We start from the raw sequence: 24,597 nt of genomic DNA on the forward strand, positions 1-24,597 counted from the left end.
TATTTTCAGGATAGAGAAATAAGCCAGACTAAAAATCTTATAATTCAATTTATATATCAGATTCAGATTAGTTTCTTGCCATATACACCAAGGTGCAATTAAATTCCTTGACTGCATGAAGCTCATAAACAGCATACATCGTAAGGATAAATACAACAATAAATGCACTGACAAATGTAAAACTGCAGAATGGTGCAAAAATTGTTGCACCATCTGAAGTAGAAAAAAAGAACTAAAGTGCAATTAAATTATAACCAAATGAGGTAGTCAAGAGTAAGAGGATGTGGCAGCGCCTTTAGAAAGGGGATATGAAAGAGAAAGTCTGAAGAAGGGTCTCGACCCAAAACGTTACCCATTCCTTCTCTCCAGAGATGCTGCCTGTCATGCTGAGTTACCAGCATTTTGTGTCTACCTGAAAGAGATGATGTTCAGGTGACAGTGGGGAAGAAGCTATGTTTAAGTCTGGACATCCAAGCTTTCAAATTCCTGTATCTTCTCCCAGAGGCTGGAAGAGAAAAGGGGAAGAGGCTAGGGTGGTGGACAATAATTCCATCTTTCTTGACGCAATGCACCGTGAAGATTGACTTCATGGAAGGAAATGGCAAGCTTGTGATGGGTTGGGTTCACCAGTCTTCACAAGTTCGGGTAATATCAGGAGCAGAGCGGTTGCTATACCAGCCATGCATCCTGCCAGAATACTTTCTATAGCATATCTGTAATGGTTCAAGAAAATCCTCACAGACGCATAAGAAAGTAAATACGTCACTGTGCATTGTTGATCGCCACAGCAGAATGCCTGTTAAAAATGGCAAAATTCTGCTTGTGGTGAAATAATTGATCGTGAGTCTCCAGAGTGTTGTGTTGCCTCCCTGGTACTAGGGTCAAGAATGTTTTGAGAGTGTGTACCAGACATTCTGAGAGGGGAAAGTGAGAAACCAACGGTCATGGTCCTTATTAGTACTATCGGCTTAAGCAGGAAAAGGGATTAGGATCCTACAAAATAAATATAGGGAGTTATGCAGGAGGTTAGAAAGCAGCAATTTGAGGTGTTGTAATCTCAGGATTACTCCCTGTGCCACATAAGAAAGTGAATGCAGGTTGGAGTGCTTTAGCTACTAGGACAATTGGCATCTCTTCTTGGGCTGCGGTGACCTATGCAAGAGGGACAGCAGGAGGATCAATGTCCTTGCAAGGACATTCACTGGTGCTACGCAGGTGAACTCAACTAATCTGGCAGGAGGAGGGGACCCAAAGTAGTAAAGTAACAAATGAGAAAGTTAAATCTAATATAAAAGTTAGCAGAAGCAAACCCAGTAGGCAGGCCAGGCAAGGGCAGGACAGAGAGCATGGGATAGCTGATAGGCTCATCTATATTTATTTTAATACAAAATGCATCACTGGTAAGGCAAAAGACCTCAGAGCATATGCTGGCACTTAGGAAAGAAACATAGAAAATAGGCGCAGGAGTAGGCTATTCGGTCCTTTGAGCCAGCACTGCCATTCAATATGGTCATGGCTGATCATCCTAAATTAGTACCACGATTCTCCCTGTATCTCTTGATTCCGTTAGCCCTGAGAGCTATAATCTAACTCTCTCTTGAAAACATCCAGTGAATTGGCCTCCACTGCCTTCTGTGACAGAGAATTCCACAGATTGACAACTCTCTGAGTGAAAATGTTTTTCCTCATCTCAGTCCTCAATGACCTTCCCCTTATTCTCAAACTGTGACCCCTGGTTCTGGACTCCCCCAAAATTGGGAACATTTTTCCTGCATCAACCCTTAAGAATTGTATATGTTTCTAAATGATCCCCTCTCACCCTTCTAAATTCCAGTGATTGTGATATTATAGCTACTACAGAAACATGGTAAGGAATGGGCAGCACAATGTTCTGGGATACTGATACTTCTGGCATAACCAAGGTGGAGATAAGAGAGGAGGGGGGAATTCATGCAGGCAAATGTGACTAATATAGATAAGCATGGCAGGCTCTAGGGATGAGGACCCGTTTCAATGCAATACAACCCTATGAAAATTATAGCCATGTGATTACTTTTGCTTCACAGTTTCAAAATAGATTCTAGAAATCATCTTTTCACCTTATATAAAAACACAAAAGCTCTTAATGCAAACAATGTTCAAAATCACCCAGTATGATAAAAGTACGTCATATCGACCTGCGATATGCTCACATTACAAATCCTTTTTTAAAGATGAAAGATCTTAAAATCCATACACGATTTAAAGGGATTCAGTTTAAATAATCTGCAAATATAAGTACAGGATGTCAAAGAGAGTCCCAGGACTGTTTGCCCCTCATCATTACACGTTTCAACTGTTCATAGGTGACAAACATCACAATGTTCCATGAGCCCAGTCTCAGGAAGGAGGGAATGAATCTGTTGAGAAATGGAGAAAAATTAGTTTGCAATTGTTTTAAGTGATTCTACACAGTCCTACAGTCACCATAAAACCACCAGTGGTACCCCATTGCAGTTGCAGAGGTTATGATGATCTATATTTTTCCCTGACCCCTCCCCCTGTGCACATTAATCACGTTACCACAGTTATAGATTTGCCATCAAACCTCGCTACTTGCAGGTGCCAAATCCTTAGATTTATTTAGTTTGTAGGCTTCTGCAGAATGAATGATAGACAATGAAGTACATTGAAAAAGCAACTCATGGGAATCAATTCCAACGGGAGGGAAAATGAAACATAGAAAATAGGTGCAGGAGTAGGCCATTCGGCCCTTCGAGCCTGCACTGCCATTCAATATGATCATGGCTGATCATCCAGCTCAGTAGCCTGTACCTGCCATCTCTCCATACCCCCTGATCCCTTTAGCAAAAAGGGCCACATCTAACTCCCTCTGAAATATAGCCAATGAACTGGCCTCAACTACCTTCTGTGGCAGAGAATTCCACAGACTCACCACTGTGTGAAGAAATGTTTTCTCATCTCGGTCCTAAAAGACTTCCCCCTTATCCTTAAGCTGTGACCCCTGGTTCTGGACTCCCCCAACACCGGGAACAATCTTCCCGCATCTAGCCTCTCCAACCCCTTAAGAATTTTATATGTTTCTATAAGATCCCCCCTCAGTCTTCTAAATTCCAGCGAGTACAAGCCCAGTCTATCCAGTCTTTCCTCATATGTAAGTCCCGCCATCCCAGGGAGTTACAGTCCTATGCGTTACAGTCTGAGATCACACCAATCTGTGTCCCTGCAGGACTGGTTGGATTCCCTTTGTCCATCTCCCTACTGTCAGTGCTGGAGCTGTACTGGGCAGTCTCCATGCAGTCCTGAGGTGGTTTGTGCGGTCTGTGCCCTTACAGTGTTGGGAGTGGCTGGTGCAAAGCTCTCTGTCCACAGGCTGTGTGGTCTGTACTGGGCTGTGATTTCACAGTGTAGTGCAGGGGGTATTCCTGTCTTTATCTGTGCAGCAGAGGGGTTGGTGTTGGAAATCTGTTGCCCCACAGAGCAGTTTGAGGTTCCTTGTCTTTATATTATTGTGCTGTTTGATGGTCACACAGTCTCCCTACAGTACAGTGCAGGGGAGTATTATTGTTTCCCGTTGGTGCACGTGACAATAATGATAACCTTAAATCTTTTTAGGTCACACAGTGAGTGCCAGTCATCTGAGACGGTAGAGAAAAAAAAAGAATCACTGCATTTCAGTGATATTGGAGTATATGGAGGTGGTGGATGAGAGAATAGTGTGGAACCTGCAAAACCCCAGAACAGAAAGCACAGAAATAGAGAGGCCATCATGGCCATGGTACAATAGAGTATTGATCATCATTGACAATTAGCCTAATTCCTAGTTCAATCTAAAGACAAAGAGGATAGAATTGATGGCAACTTATTGTTTGCTAATCCAATGGCATTAAGGGGTTCATGTTCCCTGGTGTCCTGAAACGGCCAAAGTAGAGGGACACTTGCACTGTGTAAAAAACAATATTCAAGAACTTGGATAACAATATTGGTAATAACACTGAGAAAATAACTGCAGATGCTGGTACAAATCAAAGATATTTATTCACAAAATGCTGGAGTAACTCAGCAGGTCAGGCAGCATCTCAGGAGAGAAGGAATGAGTGACGTTTCGGGTCGAGACCCTTCTTCAGACTTGGTAATAGCACTAAAGTGGGTAGTATCGTAGATAGTGAAGATGGGCTGAAGAATGCGTTATGGAGTTTAATGCAGGTAAGTGTGAGGTGTTGGCATTTTGGGAAGTCAAACCAAGGCAGAACCTTCACAGTGAAAGATTTAAAGCAGAGGGATATTGGAGTGCAGGTACATAGATCGCTGAATGTGGTATCAAGGTAGATAGGGTGGTCAAGATAGCTTTCGGTACATTGGCCTTCATCAGTCAGGGTATTAGAGTAAAGAATTTGGGATGTTATGTTACAGTATTGTACAAGACATTGGTGAGACTGCATTTGGAATATTATGTTCAGTTCTGGTCACCCTGCTTTAAGAAAGATGTCATTAAGCTGGAAAAATTGCAGAGAAGATTTATATGGATGTTGCCAGGACTTGAGGGCCTGAGCTAAAGGGAGAGGTTGGGCAGGCTAGGGCTTTATTTCTTGCAGCACAGGAGACTGAGAGGCGATCTGATAGAGAAGGGAAAGATGTAATAGCACCTGAGGGACATCTTTTTCACACAGAGTGTTGGATATATGGAATGAGTTGGCAGAGGAGGTAGTTTAGGCAGGTAACAACTTTTAAAAGACATTCGAACAGGTGGATAGGAAAGGTTTAGTGGAATATGAATATGGGCAGGTGGTACTAACATAGATGGGGCATCTTGGGCCATTGAACAATTTGGGCCAAGGGGCCTGTTTCCATACTGTACAACTCTACAATTATATGCCAGGTTCGTTGGAGATAAATGGTGACAGGTTTCCACAGAGGAAGTAGGATGCTTCTCGAGAAAATAAACTCATCAACCTTGGTATAAGAGCTAAGAAGTATAGTTAACCAGCCAGGAGTAAGTTCTGAAGAGATCAAGCGGAGGATGCAAACAGGGTAATGCGCAATAAATGAAGGGCAATAACAATGGAAGCAGAAATTGGCATGTCGCAATAATGTGCCTGCTCTTTTTAACCGATTATTAGTGTCGAGGACAAGAGTAATAATTTGTTAACCAACCAAATGTTGACAGATCAGTGGAACAATGAATAGAAGACCTAACACCAGATTCCCTGTCCAGTTTCACCAAACATAATGTTGATAAAACAGAATGGTTACCCTTTGTAAAATGCTGTTAGGCCTTCTGTTCTCAGCATGATTAAGGAACAATTAATGGCACTGTTGTACTGGCCAGGGGAAGAGTTCATGTATCTGGTCTTGATGACATCAACAGGCGAAGCGACAATGGTTGTGCAGAATCCAGCCGCAAATGCAGCACAGAAGTGGCAAGGAAGGTTATCTGAAATCAAAATCTTAATTACTATTTTTCTCTCAGCTACAAATAACTAGCATTTATTTCAAGAGGGCTTGTATATAAAAAGAGGGATGTAATGTTGAGGCTCTATAAGGCGCTGGTAAGGCCGCATTTGGAATATTGTGAACAATTCTGTGCTGGCTCTGGAGAGGGTCCAGAGGATGTTTACAAGTATGATCCCAGGAATGAGTAGATTAATCTATGATGAGTGTTTGTTGGCACTGGGCCTGTACTCGCTGGAGTTTAGAAGAATGAGCGGGGACCTCATTGAAACATACAAAATAGTGAAAGGCTTGGAAAGTGTGGATGTGGAGAGGATGTTTCCACTAGTGGGTGAATCTCGGACTAGAGGTCATAGCCTCAGAATTAAAGGATGTTCTTTTAGGAAGGAGATGAGAAATTTCTTTCGTCAGAGGTTGCTGAATCTGGAATTCTTTGCCACAGAAGGTTGTGGAGGCCAAGTCAGTGGATATTTTTATGGCAGAGATAGATCGATTCTTGATTAGTACGAGTGTCAGAGATTATGGGGAGAAGGCAGGAGAATGGGGTTAGGAGGGAGAGATAGATCAGCCATAATTGAATGGCAGAGTAGACTTGATGGACCGGATGACCTAATTCTACTCCTATTACTTATGACCTTATGAACTATCGTCTTTTACATTGTGCAAAGCTTACCAGTCATAAGGGTATGCTGTAACAATGCATCCTTAAACACATCATAGGTCACCAGTTCTGCGCAGTTCACGATAGAATTGCGAGCAATATTTGGCAAGGCACCTGCAAAACCAACATACATTTTAGTGAAAGTGAATTGGCCCTTTGAAGCCACTTTTGGTAAATTGTGCGCAACATGAGTTTATTGTTGAATTGAACTGGCTCTACAAGTTAATGGTCCTGCAAAATCTATGAAATTTAAGTTTATTTATAATACAAAGATCACCAAAAGCAGAATACACACCATGTTCAAAAGAATTGGGATCGAAGATTTGGAATAGTTGCAACCAGCTAGCAGGGTGTGAGGAGGTGATAGGGCACCCAACAGGAGTGATCGGAGAAATAGGAATGGTGGGCGTCACAGTGGCGCAGCGATAGAGTTACTGCCTTACAACACCAGAGACCTGGGTTGGATCCCGACTATGGATGCTGTGTGCACGAGTTTGTAGGGTCTCTCCCCTGCGTGGATTTTCTCTGGGTGCTCCAGTTTCCTCCCGCAATCCAAAGATGTACAGGTTTGTAAGTTAATTGGCTTTGGTAAAAATTGTAAATTCTCCCTAGTGTGTAGGGTAGTGCTAGTGCATGAGGTGTACGTTGGTTGGCATGGACTCGTTCGGCCGTAGGGCCTTTTTCCACGCTGTATCACTAAAGTCTAAAAGATCAAGAGGCTTTATCTTCAAGAAGCATTTCAATTTGTGAATGAAGAATTAAAAGCTCTGCACTTTGTTACACATTTAACCGAGGAGGATGTTGTATACAAGCTAAGTTATGTCCCAACAGCTTATTCAGCCTGAATATTTTATCCCATCTACTTTTCCATGGTTTCTTCTGGGAAAGAACACAGCAAAATTTCACTTCAAAAAAGTGGGATTCATTCACTTTCTGAACTGCGTTGATTAGTTTACATACACCAATTATTGCTCCCCAAAGAAGGGATTTCTAAGTATGAACCAATTGTTCCAGGCTAGCCATGCAACAAAATTCAATTCATCATCACAGATTGAGATCTTCACAGACCTTTCCATAATCCTTTAAATCCTTCTTCTTTGGCAATTGTTCTGTAGGCATTTAATGTCCCACTGTAGCGTTTAGCCATGCCAGTTATGTTTGCCTGTGCTTGGAACCTTACTTTCACCACATCTGTCGGCTGTGCCAACGTGACTGCCATGGCTCCAGTTGTACATCCAGCGAGCAGTCGACAACCAATGGAGACATCTGGAAGAGAGAAATGGGCAAATTCTTAATTCCTCTTTGTTCCCTTCATGTCAAAGGTTGAGGCTGAAACTGTTGAACCAAGATTGAACCAGCGAGATCATGAGAAAAGGTATTTGAAAGTTGTCGAGACAGGGCAGGTGGATAGTGGGGGGTGAATTTAGGACTGTTTGTGTAGAAGGCAAGTCCTCTGCAATGACCTGGAATTACTGAATATATGGCCCAGACCACTCGGCTCTTTTTCAGCTCATTGTAACATATATCCAAACTTTCCATTTTCTCGATAACCCCACACTTTTTCATTCTTTCAAAAAACACATCAGTTCTACTTTGCACACCACCACCACCATTTCAGGAACTGGAATCCACAAATCGCTGCTTAATTAAAAAACACACCATATTTTCTCTCTGAGCTCTTATCTGTCATCTCAGATATGCTAGTTCTTGTTATGCAAAAACATCCAAACTTTCTGAACACTGATCAAACTATTATTGGTTCGTCTGCTCTAATCCCTACTTCCTTCGACACAAATACCTTGCTGTGAAAAATCTACTTTTGCCAGTGTTTCTAAATCCTTCCGCACAGTTGATGCCCAGAACGAAGAAAAATAGTGGAGGTCTTTTACAAACATTCACCATAAACATTTTTTCCTCGTGAATCATTCATATCTCTAAATGCCAATGATCACATTTGTCTAACTGCCATATTAATATGGAGACACAAGCAATTGCAGATGCTGGAATCTTGTGCAGAACACAAAGTGCTGGAGTAACTCAGTGGGTCAGGCAGCATTTCTGGAGGATGTGGAAAGGCAACGAACGTTTCAGGTCGTGATCCTCCTTCAGACTCGTTGAATACAAAATGCTGGAATAACTGAGCAGGTCAGGCAGCATCTTTAAAGTGTAGAACACAAAGTGTTGGTGTAACTCATCAGGTAACACAGACAAGAAAGGTCCCGACCTGAAATGTCATCTATCCATATCCTGCAGATATGCTGCTTAACCTCTCCAGCACTTTGTACCATCTCATTTTGTCAATCTATTCCAAAATTGTTTGTGTAATCCAAGGACCCAAGGTTCCTTTCTTCCTTTAAAACTACACTATATAGTTTTGTCTTCATTCCATCTCCCAGCCCCCAACCTCCTGAATGACTTCAATGCTTTTTTGCATTCGTCTCATTACCAAATATCTGCCCATTTTCTACTTGGCCTTCCTGAAATCTGTTACAATCCTTCATGTACTAATGTTTGATATACATCTTACAATGGATATGGAGATACGGTGCACACACCTGCGATGGATACTTACTGTCAGATCCATTGGAGTAGAACGCTTTAACAGAATCATAAAGGCCAATGCGCACAGATGCGAAACTCATCTGACGTTGAAGACCAGCTACTAAGCCATTGTAGAGACTTCTCACTCCTTCAGTCTTCACAATTGTAGCTATCGTACCAAGTACCCCTCTGTACTTCAGAGCATTCACACGGTTCGCAGATTCCCCTTGAATCTGTGCATCATAATAAACAGGATTTAATTTTGATTGATCAATTCTCAATGTTATTTAGTAGAACCATAGCCTATCATCTTAATCTGTTATCATTTCAATTACAAATTAGCCAATTGCCTTGGGAAACATTTCAGCCTACTATGTTAATTAATACATTTATTATTGTATAAGATGACATTAATAATAAGTTAATTAATGCAATTATTAGAAAAATGATAATAATTTAATTAACAGAATTGTTATTAGAAAATTGGCACAGAGATAAAAAATATCAAATGAGTGATAATAGAAGTTAGCTGTCGAAGAATCCAGGCTTCCAGATTAGAACAGTGGTGCGTGGGATTTTATGCACAGAGGATAGACACAAAGTGCTGGAGTAACTCAGCGGGTCAGGCAGCATCTCTGGAGAAAAGGAATAGGTGACGTTTTGAGTCAGGATTCTTCTTCAGACCCACACGCACAAGGACCAGATTCCATATCACAATCCAGGGCCTTTTCACATTAAATTTAAACAAAGCCGGATATGGATATTTTTAATAACGCACAGGACACGTGCTGGAATGTAGAACAGGGATATATCTTGTTGACATTGGTTCAGTGTAAGCCAATATAAATGGATTCCTTATTAAAATCTGGAGCATCATGACACATGATTTGCCCATCTACAGTTCACCAATCACCCACTGACTCCCGAATCACACTCCCTCTTCTCTTTATTCTGCCTCTCTCCACTCTCAATCCATTGTTTTTTCCACCCCACAGATGCTGCTTGACCCACTGAGTTCCTCCAGCAAATTGTTTGTTGCCCCAAATTTACAACCTTCTCCGCTTGCAGCACATAACCACTATTCTTTCTAGAATCCTGCAGAGAACGTAAAACAAAAGGAATGATTTTCATATCTATTGCAATTCCCCTCCAGAAATTCCTCTTTGAAGCCTTCTTTAAAAGGGCATCAATATTATCAGTGCCCAAGAAGAGTAAGGCTACATGTCTCAATGACAACCGACCGGAAGAGGTATGAATTTCTTTGTTCCGTTTCGGGACATATGATGATAAACACTCTTGACTTGTCTTGATCTGATCGGATGCAAACTGCAAACAGAGACTGCACCATGCCAGATGAGCATAGCAGACATACTTCTCTCAAGTCAACTGCAGGACAAAAGCAATGATCAGGTTGAAGAATATTTCGATCTGTATTTTTTTCTTTTCAATTCTCTTCACTTTTATAGTTTTCCACTTTTCTCTTCACTTTTATAGTTTGGCTATTTCTTGAGACTTCATCAAATGGCACGGTGGCGCAGTGGCAGAGTGGCCACCTTATAGCGCCAGATATCCGGGTTCGATCCTGACTAGAGTTTGCAAGTTCTCCCTGTGACCGCATGGTTTTCTCCGGGTTCGCCAGTTTCCTACCAAAATCCAAATCCAAAATAGCTTTATTTGTCATTCGTTCCGAACGAGATTACTTAGCCAGCAGTACAAAAAACACAAGACACAACCCCAACACAAACATCCATCACAGTGACTCCAAACACCCCCTCACTGTGATGGAGGCCAAAAACTTCCCCTCTCTCTTCCCCCATGCCCCTCCCACGTACAGACAACTCGACCCCTACCGAGGCGACCGACCCGCACAGCCCCCTCAAGGAGATGGAAATTCCACGCGGCCGAGCCGCACTGGGCGATGGAAAGTCCCGCAGCCGAGCCTCGCCGGGCGCTGTTCAGTCCCGTGGCCTCGCCGCACTGGGCAATGGAAGGCCCCGCGGCCGCACCAGGCGCTGTTCAGTCCCGTGGCCGCGCCGCACCGGGCGATGGAAGGCCCCGCGGCCGAGCCGCACCGGGCACTGTTCAGTCCCGCGGTCGCGCCGCACTGGGCGATGGAAGGCCCCGCGGCCAAGCCTCGCCCCGAGGAAGAGACCTAAAAAAAAAAAGATTCCCCCCCCCCCCCCACAACCAAAAACAAAACACCCCAACACCAGCACACAAACAAAAAAAGGACACAGGACAAACAGACTGCCAGCGAGCCGCAGCCGTTGGGCGCCGCCACACGTGACCATTCCAAAGATGTGCAGGTTTGTAGGTTAATTGGCTTCTATAAATTGTTCCTAGAGTGTGGGATAGAACTTGTTGGTCGGTCTACGCTGTGTCGCTAAACTAAAACTAAATGTCAGTGATCCATAAACAACTTTCATGCCTGAACACATGCGTTAGAAATCTTCTAGACTCACTAGAAACATACATCAATCGTATGGCAAGTGCTGACAAGCCCTTCTCTGATTCTTTCCTGGGACAATGTGCTGGGTAAGTGCGAGGCCACAGATAGTAAAATATCTGATGCCAGATACAGGTAAAGCTGCAGGCAGTCACTGCAAAACTGAATGACATGCAATAATCTAAGTGGCACCAATTGCAACCTGATTGTTGGCAGGTTTACTGCAGAGAGTTTGCAAATCACATGTTGGTAGAGATGCATTTCTAGTAGGAAGGAACTGCAGATGCTAGTTTAAATCGAAGATAGACACAAAATGCTGGAGTAACTCAGCAGGTCAGGCAGCATCTCTGCAGAAAAGGTATAGGTGACTTTCAGGTCGGAAGCCTTCTTCAGACTGAAAGATCGAGAAGGCCAGTAAAAAACAGGGCCAGCAACAGACAATCTCAGGAAGTTTTGTTACAGTGCGGAAACAGACCCTTCGGCCCACCAAATTCATGCCGACCAGCGATCCCTGTTACACTAACACACACCACACACTAGGGACAATTTACAATTTTTACTGAAGCTAATTAACCTACAAACCTGCACGAATTTGGAATGTGGGAGGAAACCGGAGCACCCGGGGAAACTACACACGATCACGGGGAGAACGTACAAGTTCCGTACAGACAGCACCCATAGTCAACATCAAACCCAGGTCTATGGTGCTGTAAAGCAAATCTACTGTTGTGCCATCGTGCCGCCCCCGAAGGGTGGAGTCCATAATGGAATTGGAAACCATGAGGCACAAGATGGAGGCTCAGGCAAGCGCTGAAGAAACATACGTGGCAGTGGTAGCTTGCCAAGTTAAAACATGGCTGTGGAGCCAGAGAGCAGTAGAAATCACAGAGAGGGAGCAGAAAGAGAGGATGTTGCTGAACTCCCGTTGGAGAGGAGAACTTTTTCAAAGTTGACATATCTTGAGTATTTTGAGCATACATAGAGCATTTTGAGAAGTTGGCATGGAGTGCTAAAAAATTCAGCATCCCTACAGATGTGAGTCCGATCAGTCAATTAGGATCTCCCATCCACAGGGCCTCTGTTGTTTTGAAGATCTGGGCTGACAGAAAAGATAGATCTCCAAACAGTGCACTGGCTTTCAACAGAAAGGAAATGCTGGAAGTCCCAACCTAATGCTACCCCAACCTCATACAGAAGCAAGGCACACACACAACAGCCATCGATCACAATGGAGTAAAATCCTAGCTTTAAGAAAACATGCCAGCTTTGGGAAGATAAGAGTTAGGTATTAGTTATAGACAGAAGTGCATATCTTTTGGCTCGACAGAAAGTAGTGATGGGTCTAAAGGACTATGACCAGATAAAGATAAATTCAACCAAAGTCAATTTTAAATGAGGTGACCTTGTTAGATCCAGACAGTAAATACAAAACTATGATTAGGCTCGTATGTGACCTAGACAGGCCGGAGTAATTATAATACCAAATTAGACCAGTATATGAATATTCTGATTGGACGTATATGCAATGATATGGAAAACAAACCAATGACCAGTTTTACTTCAGTGAAGATTCTGTATGGTATTGGTCCTATTTCCAGACTAAGCCAACTTTAAGTGCCATCGATTCCGAACTGGAGCATGCATACTGTTCCATTCAAACATGGAGGTATATTGGAATAGGACCCACAGACCCTAACCCTAACCAGACACAGGGCCAACCTAGGTTAAAAAGAGACACAAAGTGCTGGTGTAACTCAGTGGGTCAGGCAACATCTCTGGAGAACATGGATTGAGAACGTTTTGGGTCGGGACCCTTCCTCAGACTTTAAATCCTTCTTCAACCTGGGTAATCTGCATGAGCATGTGTACTTTGGTGCCTTTCAAAGATGTCTCAATCTTTAACCACATGATGATGATTCAGTATTAACCTAGTCTCTATTGACTAAAGAGGAACTGAATTTTTTTCATACTAACTTTTCCTCAGGGTACAGAGTAAACAAATTGATCCATTCCCCTTACATGGAATAATCAAAGAAGGCAGTGGCCGTCTCAACCAAACAAGTGTGTAGGAAGGAACTTAGATGCTGGTTTAAACCGAAGACTGACACAAAAAGCTGGAGTAACTCAGGGGGACAGGCAGCATCTCTGGAGAGAAGGAATGGGTAACGTTTCGGGTCAAGACCCTTCTTTAGACTGAAAGTCAAGGGAAAGGGAAACGAGAGATATAGATGATGATGTAGAGAGGTATGTAGAACAATGAATAAAAGATATGCAAAAAAGTAACGATGATAAAGGAAACAGGGCATTGTCAGCTGTTTGCTAGGTGAGAACGAGAAGCTGGTGCGACTTGGGTGGGGGAGGGATGGAGAGAGAGGAAAGGCTGGGATTACTTGAAGTTAGAGAAATCATATCTCAACCAAACAAGTTCAACTTGCTTTGGGACAGGAATTAAAAGAGAATATAAGTCCCACCTAGGCTGGTTGCTAGGGCAGTGCAATTTCCCATGCAGATATACACACAGGGATCTACAAAGCTCCCTACACAGCAACAGTCACCAATCACTCTTAAGGAAACCACCAACTTCTATCTTCACGAGAAGTGAAAGAGAAAAAACCTCCCCATTTTTAGAGGTTGATTAACCCATTATTTGTATCAGCAACACCATACTACAAGAGGTCCATTAAAAGATTCCAGATGAAAGTAATTCACTTTCTCGTTCGGATCATTCCGATATACCGGGCACTTCTACACATGTATGGTATTGAGCGTAAACACGGCCGGGTGTGGCAACTCAAGCAGGCAGCTTCTGTGGAGGTAGATAGATGGTCGATGTTTTGAGTCAGAACTCTGCATCAGGATTCAAGCAGGGTCGTTACCTAAAATGTTGACTATCCCTCTGTCTCCACAGAAGCTGCCTGACCCGCTGAGGTGCTCCATTTGTTAACATTTGTACAGTATCTGTTCCCCTCCCTGCACTTTGCTGGCTGACCTGCTGAGCATTTCCAGCATTTGCCCTCTTTGGCTTGCTGTTGATTTTTTTTTTAAAGCATTTTCATGTAGAGCAGCTTGGCACATTCTAGATTCATGCTGTACCAGTGAAAGTTGAAATGTATAACTGACCATACATGAATAGATACCTCCAGGAATGTAGAATAAGGAGGCGTTGTTTAAGAATGTGATCGATCATAAGCTCATTAGATCATAAGCAAAGATACTAGAGGTGCAAGATGAACCACTTCGTCAAAATCGCCTATACTGAAGTGTAGCACGCAAAGGAGCGTAATGTCCAGCATTTTAGTAGGCAAAACCCGCCGTTCGCTATGCCTCTCGCAGTGTAATCAGTGTTTTGGGGGAATAGTACGTGTGATGATACCATAAAACTGCAGAATATATCTCATCTATCAATTCACAGATTTTTGTTATTTTTCTTTCTAAATGTTTCTGCAAGTTTCTGCCTCTAAAATGGCGCCATGACATACTACGGTTTTTAGGGTCGAGTGGTCTATCTTGCTCTGCTCTATTATCTTTGATCATAAGGGATAGGAGTAGAATTAGGCCATTCAGCCCATCAAGTTACTCCACCAGTCAAGCATGGCTGATCTATCTCTCCCTCCTAACCCCATTCTCCTGCTTCTCCTCGTAACCTCTGACACCTGTACTTATCAAAAATCTATTAGAGAAGAACAGGAATACATTTTGTCTCTCAGAAGGTTGGGAATCCTCGGAGTTCTTTGCCTAAGTAGTTGGCTCCATGAATATGTTGAGCTTTTTTGTGCAATTGGCAGTCAGGCAAGTCAGATCAGCCATGATCTTATTGAATGGAAGAACTGGCTCAGGCCCTATTTATGGTCCTATTTATTAATACTCATAGACTTGTACTGCATGGAAATGAATCCTTCGGCCCAACTTGCCCACAGATGTCCCATCTACACTAGTTCCACCTACCTGCGTTTAGCCCATATCCCTCTAAACCTATCCTGTTCATGTACCTGTCTAAATGTTTCTTAAACGTTGCAATAGTACCTGCCTCAACTCCCTCCTCCGGCAGCTTGTTCCATAGACCCACCACCCTTTGTGTAAAAAGGTTATCCCTCAGGTTCCTATTAAATCTTTCCCCCCTCACCTTAAACCTATGTCCTCTGGTTCTCGATTCCCCTAACCTGGGCAAAAAGAAAATCTGTGCGTTTACCCGATCTATTCCTCTCATGATTTTGTACACCTCTGTGAGATCACCGTTCATCCTCCTGCGCTCCAGGTAGGAAGGTCCTTCTTAAGGAAGCTTCCCGATTGATCCATATTATTCCACCGGTTGCAAGGTGAACATCGTACATCAAAAACAAAGTGCTGATGCTGTAGCAATTTAGACACAGATATCTTTATCCAATTAGGAAGTATACTGCCCAACAATGCCATGGTGATAGTCACGAGAAATAACAGGAGATATATTCATCAATATAAGCAAAACATTTACCTGTAATCTCACTTTGGTCGTATCAAGAGGGAATGTAATGAGATCGGCAATGCAAGCTGCTGTTCCGGCACCAACTATTTTTATACTAGATGTTGGAGGGACATCCAGGGGCTTTAATCCAACCATATTCAGTCTTTTCTACAGGTGACTGGGACGTGAACAATCTTGCACATTCACCATTCTTCAATCAAACCTGCAAGAAAGTAAAATGAAGGATACTGAACACCTTGTTTTATTTTCTCCTCAAGAGGGATAAAAAAATCCAGCAGAGCTTTTAAAGTATGGCCAGAATAGATTGCAAGGACCAGTAGTTGCCAAGTTCATTATCACTGGAGTCCACTCATTCTGCTCACCTACAAATCTTTTAAAGCACAATATTACCAGTTGTGAAAACTCCTCACCCATCCAGAACTAGAGAGAGAATTAACCAGCGAAAAATATGCAGGAGTATTGGGATAAAATGTCTGGGAAACTCTTTCTTCTTTCTTTCTGAATGGTGTCAAGTTAGGAGGAGGGGGAGTTCAACGAGATCTGGGTGTCCTAGTGCATCAGTCAATGAAAGGAAGCATGCAGGTACAGCAGGCAGTGAAGAAAGCCAATGGAATGTTGGCCTTCATAACAAGAGGAGTTGAGTATAGGAGCAAAGAGGTCCTTCTACAGTTGTACCGGGCCCTGGTGAGACCGCACCTGGAGTACTGTGTGCAGTTTTGGTCTCCAAATTTGAGGAAGGATATTCTTGCTATGGAGGGCGTGCAGCGTAGGTTCACTAGGTTAATTATTGGAATGGCGGGACTGTCGTATGTTGAAAGGCTGGAGCGATTGGGCTTGTATACACTGGAATTTAGAAGGATGAGGGGGGATCTTATTGAAACATAAGATAATTAGGGGATTAGACACATTAGAGGCAGGAAACATGTTCCCAATGTTGGGGGAGTCCAGAACAAGGGGCCACAGTTTAAGAATAAGGGGTAGGCCATTTAGAACAGAGATGAAGAAGAACTTTTTCAGTCAGAGAGTGGTGAAGGTGTGGAATTCTCTGCCTCAGAAGGCAGTGGAGGCCAGTTCGTTGGATGCTTTCAAGAGAGAGCTGGATAGAGCTCTTAAGGATAGCGGAGTGAGGGGGTATGGGGAGAAGGCAGGAACGGGGTACTGATTGAGAGTGATCAGCCATGATCGCATTGAATGGCGGTGCTGGCTCGAAGGGCTGAATGGCCTACTCCTGCACCTATTGTCTATTATCTACACAATTGTCATTAGTCCAGGCAACCATCTGGCCCCCAATGCCTTTCAATAAGAAGTGATGTGCATCCTCATGAATAATAGCTAGAGCTCCTGCTTAAAGCACTAGAGAGTCATTCTCCACACATCAGAGGCTGGTCTATTCCAAAGATCCACTGTCCCCTGTGCAAAGAACAACTCCTGACATCTACAACTTACCTTTCAGTGAATTTGGAGGAGATTTTGTCAGGAGACCTCTGAGATGCTGCAATCGTGACCAACTGCAAGAAAGGGGAATGTAAAAATCAGAGGGATTGTCTATTGTCTGCCAAAGGCAAGATCATCACCTAAGCCCTCTGCATTCCTGTGGAAGAGAGCTGCTACCCAGGTCAGTGTGAATTCTGTCCATCAAGAACAGCAATGGGCATGATTTTCATTGTGCAACAATGCCAGGAAAAATCCACCCGAAAGTACTTTGTTGCTGTCAAATGAGAGGTATGTAAATCACCTTGTCAGAATTAGACTCCACTCAGAAACCCATCTCTATTCTATGTCTGCCACCCAATGGCATGACTCCAACTGGCTGGTCCACCACAGTCCCAGTGCAGGCCAAGGTCAAGGCAGTCTGGCGATGTTGTAATCCTCAATCTCAATATTGCACCTCATCTCCATCAAGCTCCCCAGTGGAGTGAAGCCAACGCACGGTCAACAGGGAAATTGTTTAACCTTTGCTGAAGCAAGGCCATCCTCAATTATGTGCAGGGACAAGCTCCAAGTCATCACTGAGCCATGCCCTGAGGTGTACCAAACCAGACTTTACTCCAAACGACTGAGACAAGGCCCATCTGACATTTAAGTTCCAAGACACCTTGCCGTGGATGGAGATCAGTTTCCCTATCCCAGGGGCATGCATCCTCATAGCAAAGGGAGATATCTTGATCCAAGTACTGAGAGTCACTGTGATGGGAGCGTACAGTGGCCAATCGAAAACAGAAATAATTTAGATTGTCCCAAACGGCCTGCTTGTCGATCCCATCAATCTCCTCCCTCTAGACAATAGACAATAGACAATAGGTGCAGGAGTAGGCCATTCAGCCCTTCGAGCCAGCACCGCCATTCAATGCGATCATGGCTGATCACTCTCAATCAGTACCCCGTTCCTGCCTTCTCCCCATACCCCCTCACTCCGCTATCCTTAAGAGCTCTATCCAGCTCTCTCTTGAAAGCATCCAACGAACTGGCCTCCACTGCCTTCTGAGGCAGAGAATTCCACACCTTCACCACTCTAAGCTGCAGCCGAGTTTGTAATTCAATAATAAGTCCTATCAAACACTCCAGAACTACAGCCCACCCTGGAACACAAACGACGTTATAGGCCAGATCGTAACCTATCCTTATTTTGTTTGCTGGTTCTTTCAAATCTGTTAAAAGATATCCCAGGCGTTTGACTTCAGGCTACATCTATCCCGATGCCGCAGATTTCGCAAGCAAGGGCTGCACATTGTGTCATACAGTAGAGAAACAGGTTGTGTGAGTGGGCGGATGCATGGCAGATGCAGTTTAATGTGGATAACTGTGAGGTTATCCACTTTGGTGGTAAGAATAGGAAGGCAGATTATTATCTGAATGGTGTCAAGTTAGGAAAAAGGGACATACAACGAGATCTGGGTGTCCTAGTGCTTCAGTCACTGAAAGGAAGCATGCAGGTACAGCAGGCAGTGAAGAAAGCCAATGGAGTTGAGTATAGGAGCAAAGAGGTCCTTCTGCAGTTGTACAGGGCCCTAGTGAGTACTGTGTGCAGTTTTGGTCTCCAAATTTGAGGAAGGATATTCTTGCTATTGAGGGCTGGCAGCGTAGGTTTACTAGGTTAATTCCCGGAATGGCGGGACTGTCATATGTTGAAAGACTGGATCGACTAGGCTTGTATACACTGGAATTTCGAAGGATGAGAGAGGATCTTATCGAAACATATAAGATTATTAAGGGGTTGGACACGTTAGAGGCAGGAAACATGTTCCCAATGTTGGGGGAGTCCAGAACCAGGGGCCACAGTTTAAGAATAAGGGGTAGGCCATTTAGAACGGAGATGAGGAAAAACGTTTTCAGTCAGAGAGTTGTAAATCTGTGGAATTCTCTGCCTCAGAAGGCAGTGGAGGCCAGTTCTCTGAATGCATTCAAGAGAGAGCTAGATAGAGCTCTTAAGGATAGCGGAGTCAGGGGGTTTGGGGAGAAGGCAGGAACGGGGTACTGATTGAGAATGATCAGCCATGATCGCATTGAATGGTGGTGCTGGCTCGAAGGGCCGAATGGCCTACTCCTGCACCTATTGACTATTGTCTATTGTCTATTCAGCCCACCGTGTACAGGGAGCAACATCCCTATTAATCGCATCTTTCAGCACTTGGCCAGTAAGCTTCTCTGCCAAGGCAGTTTGTGCCTGTCCAGAGAAATACTGTCAGCAACTCTACTTTCACCTGCCTCTCTGGCAATGCAGGTAAGGACTGCAGGGTCTCTGGGTGGAAAGGGTCCCCCTTAGATCTCTAAATTTTTAACTCTTTATCCAAAATCTATGTTCTCTCATTTTATTCACTTCTGACAAGCGGAGAAGCTTCCTGGTCCACCCTTTCTATACAACTCATAATTTCAAGCATGTCCCCTCTTAATCTCCTCCAGACAGCCTCGACAGTCTCTCCTCACAACAACAATGCTCCGTCCCAGGCAACAACCTAGTGAATCTCCTCTACAGTACTCCAGTTGAGGTCTGACCAATGTTTTATAAGGTTGGAACATAGCTTCACTGCTCTTGGATTCAATACCCTGACTAATAGTGTCAGAATCCCAAGTTATCAATCTGCGCTGCCACCTTAAAGGATCTTTGGACTTACTGACCAAGGTCACTCCGTTGCTCGATACTCCCTATGACCTTACTATTCTTGGTATATGCCACGCCCTCATCGGTACTCCCAAAAAGAACCACCTCACATTTATCTGCATGAAACTCCACCTGCCATTTCTCACCCCATTTCACCATCACATCAATATCATCCTACAGCTCAAGACTATCCTCGCCCTGGTCACAACTCCACTAACCTTAGTGTCATCCTGTGACCTCACTGATCATGCCACATCCAGATCATTCACATAAAAGCTGCTGCCACACACTCCAGTGACTCTGGATCGATTATAACCTTTCCTGTGAACTTTCTATGTGAACTTTGCATGTTCTCGCCATGACTGTGTGTGCTCAAACAAGGTGCTCCCGTTTCCTCCCACAGCCTAGTGGTGTGCCAATTGGTTAATTGGCTACAGGAAACCTGCATTTAGTGTAAGTAAATGTCAAAAAAGAATCAGAGAGTTGATAGGCATGTGTGAGAAAATAAGTTGCAAAGGATAGGGGAAATAAGGAGGGGGAGAAAATGTAGGTATTGGGATTGCTTAGCTGGGAGCTGGTATGGAGCCAATGGGATGAATTGCTTCCTTCTGCGTTGTTTTAAATATAAGAAGGTGCCCAGAGACGCATACCCTCCAGTTGGAAACATTAGTTCCACAATGATTATAGTATGCACACCACAAAATAACCTCAAGGAAATGATTACAATGATTATAGTATGCACACCACAAAATAACCTCAAGGAAATAACCTTACCCCACCTTGGATTTATAAACATCACAATGAGAAGCCAGAACCTTAGCTGGTTCTCAGTTGGATCTAGTACCCACCAGCTGCATGACTGCATTCATGAATCTACCACTGGCCATCCCAATAATACAGGCAAGTGACAGGCATGAATGATAGGACTTCACAGTTGGTGGAGTTGTGGCGGGCACTAAAAGACTACTCATGGAGGGAGAGATGAGAAGCAAGGATTGACCTGAAGAAAACCAAATATATGTTTTGTTTTGTTTAGTTTAGTTTAGTTTAGTTTAGTTTAGAGATACAGCGTTGAAACAGGCACTTTGTTCCACCAAGTCTGCGCGGACCGGCGATTCCCTTACACTAGACTATCCTACACACTGGGGTCAATTTACACTTTTACCCAAGCCAATTAACCTACAAACCTGAGGTAGACACAAAATGCTGGAGTAACTCAGCGAGCCAGGCAGCATCTCGGGAGAGAAGGAATGGGTGACGATTCGGGTCGAGACCCTTCTTCAGACTCTACACATTTAACCTACAAACCTGTATATCTTTGGAATGTGGGAGGAAACCGGAGCACCCGGAGAAAACCCGGGTGCTCACGGAGAGAACATGCAAACTCCGTACAGACAGCACCCATAGTCAGAATCGAACCTGGGTTTCTGGCGCTGTAAGGCAGCACCTCTACCGCTGCACCACCATGCCCCAACTGTAGATTAGAATGAATTGGTTTCAATCTTCCATCCACCCTGACCACCCTTTGACCTCCGGCACCACTACAACAAAACTCAATATTAACTCATGAAACAACATCCAACTTGGTGCATTACAGCACTCGAAACTCAACGACATGAACTATTTCAGATAAGCAGCCTTTTTAAAATTTATTTCAGTAAGATGTAGCTAATCGCATGTTGGTCTTCATAACAAGAGGAGTTGAGTATCGGAACAAGGAGGTCCTTCTGCAGTTGAAGGGGCCCTAGTGAGACCACACCTTCGGCAGGGGCCCTGGTGAGACCACACCTGGAGTATTGTGTGCAGTTTTGGTCTCCTAATTTGAGGAAGGACATTCTTGCTATTGAGGGACTGCAGCATAGGTTCACTAGGTTAATTCTCGGGATGGCGGGACTGACATATGATGAAAGACTGGAGCAACTGGGCTTGTATACACTGGAATTTAGAAGGATGAGAGGGGATCTTATTGAAACATATAAGATTATTAAGGGATTGGACACGCTAGAGGCTGGTAACATGTTCCCAATGTTGGGGGAGTCCAGAACCAGGGGCCACAGTTTAAGAATAAGGGGTAGGCCATTTAGAATGGAGACGAGGAAAAACATTTTCACTCAGAGAGTTGTAAATCTGTGGAATTTTCTGCCTCAGAAGGCAGTGGAGGCCAATTCTCTGGATGCTTTCAAGAGAGTTAGATACTCTTAATGACAGCGGAGTCTGGGGGTATGGGGAGAGGGCCGGAATGGGGTACTGATTCTGAATGATCAGCCATAATCACATTGAATGGCGGTGCTGACTCGAAGGGCCGAATGGCCTCCTACTGCACCTATTGTCTATTGTCTACTAGACCAAGTGGACCCGTTGAGCCCAAACCTCTCCTGCATTGGTGCAGCACCCTCTCCTCCCCCCTCTTCCCCTCCCCTCTCCTCCCCCTCCCCTTCCCCTACACCCCCCTCCCCTTCCCCCTTCCCTCCCACCATCCCCCTCACCATCCCACTCAACCCCCCTTATCCTCCCTCCCTAGGAGACAGATTTAAACTTTAAAATGTAAATAACTTTTAAAATATAACGCCAACTTCAATGAAACCTCTTCCATTAGCACCAAAGGGGCGGCGGTGAGTAAGGTGGGCCTAAAATTGTCACGCTATCGTGTAATGTTTTGGCTGTAGTTCAGGAACAAACAAACAAACAAACAAACGAGAGTTTTAGTATATAGATTGTCTATTGTTTACCAGAATGCTGCCTGGTTTAGAGGGTATCAGCTTCAGGGAGAGATTGGATAGACTTGGATTGTTTTCTCTGGAACGTTGGAGGTTGAGGGGAGACTTGATAGAAGTATATACAATTATGAGAGGTGTAGATAGGGTAGACAGTCAGAACCTTTTTCGCACGTTGGAAATATCCATCACTAGAGGGAATAGCTATAAGGTGAGAGGGGGAAAGTTTAATGGAGTCGTGTGGAGCAAGTCCTTTTTACACAGAGAGTAGTGGGGATCTAGAACATATTGCCAGGGGTTGTGGGGAGGCAGATACCATAGTGGCGTTCAAGAGGCTTTTGGATAGGCACATGGAGTGCAGGGGGTAGAGGGATATGGATCATGTACAGGTAGATGAGATCGGGTTTAATTTGGTATCATGTCCAGTACAAACATTGTGCAGTACTGTTCTGTGCTCTATGTTCCACCTTGTATCGCTCGCAGTCAGGGGACATACAAGTGCCACCCTCTCTCAAACAGCACCACCACTACTCGTGGCGTTGAGTCTCCCTCCGATCCCATTCCACCAGTGTGTAGGAAGCATCTGCAGATGCTGGTTTATACCGAAGATGGGCACAATGTGCTGGAGTAACTCAGCGGGTCAGGCAGCATCTCTGGAGAGAAGGGATGGGTGACGTTTCGGGTTGGAAACTTTCTTCAGACTAGTCATGTTGCTGCCGGACCCGCTGCGTTACTCCAGCCAGCACCTTATGTCTATCCACTGTAAGACTGCTCTGGTCCCTCCACCCACCTCTGTCTCAAGGATTTCTCGGATCATCGACTGGAAACATCTCGAACTCGATCCCAGGAGTGTTTCCAACGTTTTCCTTCTTTTCTCCAACTGCTCAAAGTATCGAGAGTGCTGAGATACTGGGTCAATGCTGAGACCCATTTACAGTGCAAGAACGTATCAGATGCCATTTCACATCCACCTGCGTTTCTTATGGTAAATGGGGTTAATTTAATGCAAAAATATTGAGTTAGTCGCTTATGCAATTCAGCTAAAATGAATAAAGAAAAGTAAGCGAAATCAATGTTCCTACCTGATGCACTATAGAAAATCTAGCAAATGAAACGTTGACACCAAGCTTCTCCAACGAGCTTGCATTCTCGTCCACTCTGCCCCAACTTACTCCGAATAGTTGCAACGCCTGTGCCGGTCTGTATTTATGCAGGGAGATCGCTGCTCATTGGTTAGGGAATAGATACATTCATCTTGGTAACTCACTGTCCGGGATCGGAATCTCGCACACTCCAACGACACAGCATGAGTCAACAGCAGGGACAACGTATCAAATGCTTGTAAACATTAACATGGGACACGAGTCCCATCGCAGAGAATGTTGACTGCCGAGGTACTCCCAGCCATCCCCGTCTATCGCTTCAAATACCCAAAGAAAGTCACCTATTCCTTTTCTCCAGAGATGCTGCCTGACCCGCTGAGTCAACCCAGCACATTGTGCCTGCCTTTCCGTTTCTACTTAGAATGACTCGTGTTGTTTCTGTTCCGTAGAGTTCTATTCCTTAATATCTCATGTATATGGAACATGGTTAGTACGAGTCAGAAGTAGGCATGTCTGCACAGGGTGTGAATTTTGTTTACGCTCGTGTAGTGGGAATAAACGCTGGAAGCATCTTAAACTCAACCATCGATGTCATTACTAACTACTCTCTTCTATTCTTAGTGTTTTTTTTATTTAAAATGGCATTTGATTCTGCCTTTTAAGTGGCCTCACTCACCCAAATGACACATTTCCGATGATAATCGATTCTCGTGTCGTTTGATATATTTGTTGCCATTATGTGCAATATCAATGCTGGTTGTGAATGGACGCTAACAAGTTGTGCGTTTAAAATTCCTATTCCACCAGTTTCATCCTCTCCTTTAAAACAAAACAAGTTTGTTTTGAGCACATGGTGGTGATCTGATCGTTGCCGGTGTGGCCTGCCATATTATGTTTCTGTTGACGGGCACAAATGTTGGGTTTTTTTAATCAGCTGTTGGGGCAGAGACATGCAAATATTTCACTTGCAAGGCTAGGATTTAATCGGGTGCTTCACCAACCAATAGTCAAAGCCAACTGGGTGCGGCTCGCCCTGCAGCCGATAGATATACGATAGATTGAACTTTATTTACTAGGAGGGGAATTGGTCATAAAACACAACACGATACATGAAACATGA

At 44.0% G+C, this 24,597-nt stretch overlaps 1 protein-coding gene across 1 annotated transcript; it reads right to left on the reverse strand.

The window, feature by feature from the left end:
* Positions 1–30: 30 nt before the first annotated feature.
* On the reverse strand, positions 31–23,543 carry LOC144595475 (dicarboxylate carrier UCP2-like). Its single transcript, XM_078402992.1, has 8 exons — positions 23,457–23,543; positions 17,008–17,069; positions 15,571–15,763; positions 8,685–8,886; positions 7,181–7,378; positions 6,125–6,226; positions 5,254–5,434; positions 31–2,399 (listed from the first exon to the last, which is right to left on the reverse strand). Exons 3-8 carry the CDS (start codon positions 15,694–15,696, stop codon positions 2,288–2,290), a joined length of 921 nt encoding a protein of 306 aa, XP_078259118.1. The 5' UTR covers positions 15,697–15,763; positions 17,008–17,069; positions 23,457–23,543; the 3' UTR covers positions 31–2,287.
* Between the last annotated feature and the right edge of the window lie 1,054 nt (positions 23,544–24,597).

The sequence above is a fragment of the Rhinoraja longicauda genome, chromosome 7 (genome assembly GCF_053455715.1).
Source record: "Rhinoraja longicauda isolate Sanriku21f chromosome 7, sRhiLon1.1, whole genome shotgun sequence".
NCBI classification, from domain to species: domain Eukaryota; kingdom Metazoa; phylum Chordata; class Chondrichthyes; order Rajiformes; family Arhynchobatidae; genus Rhinoraja; species Rhinoraja longicauda.

Excerpts from the sequence above, each read along its gene's own strand:
- LOC144595475 (XM_078402992.1), bottom strand. The coding sequence starts at position 15,696 with ATGGTTGGATTAAAGCCCCTGGATGTCCCTCCAACATCTAGTATAAAA. Across the intron at positions 7,379-8,684 it reads CTACTCCAATGGATCTGACA|ATGTCTCCATTGGTTGTCGA; the intron begins GTAAGTATCCAT and ends TCTCTCTTCCAG. Across the intron at positions 2,400-5,253 it reads CTAACAGCATTTTACAAAGG|ATTCATTCCCTCCTTCCTGA; the intron begins GTAACCATTCTG and ends ATTTCTCAACAG.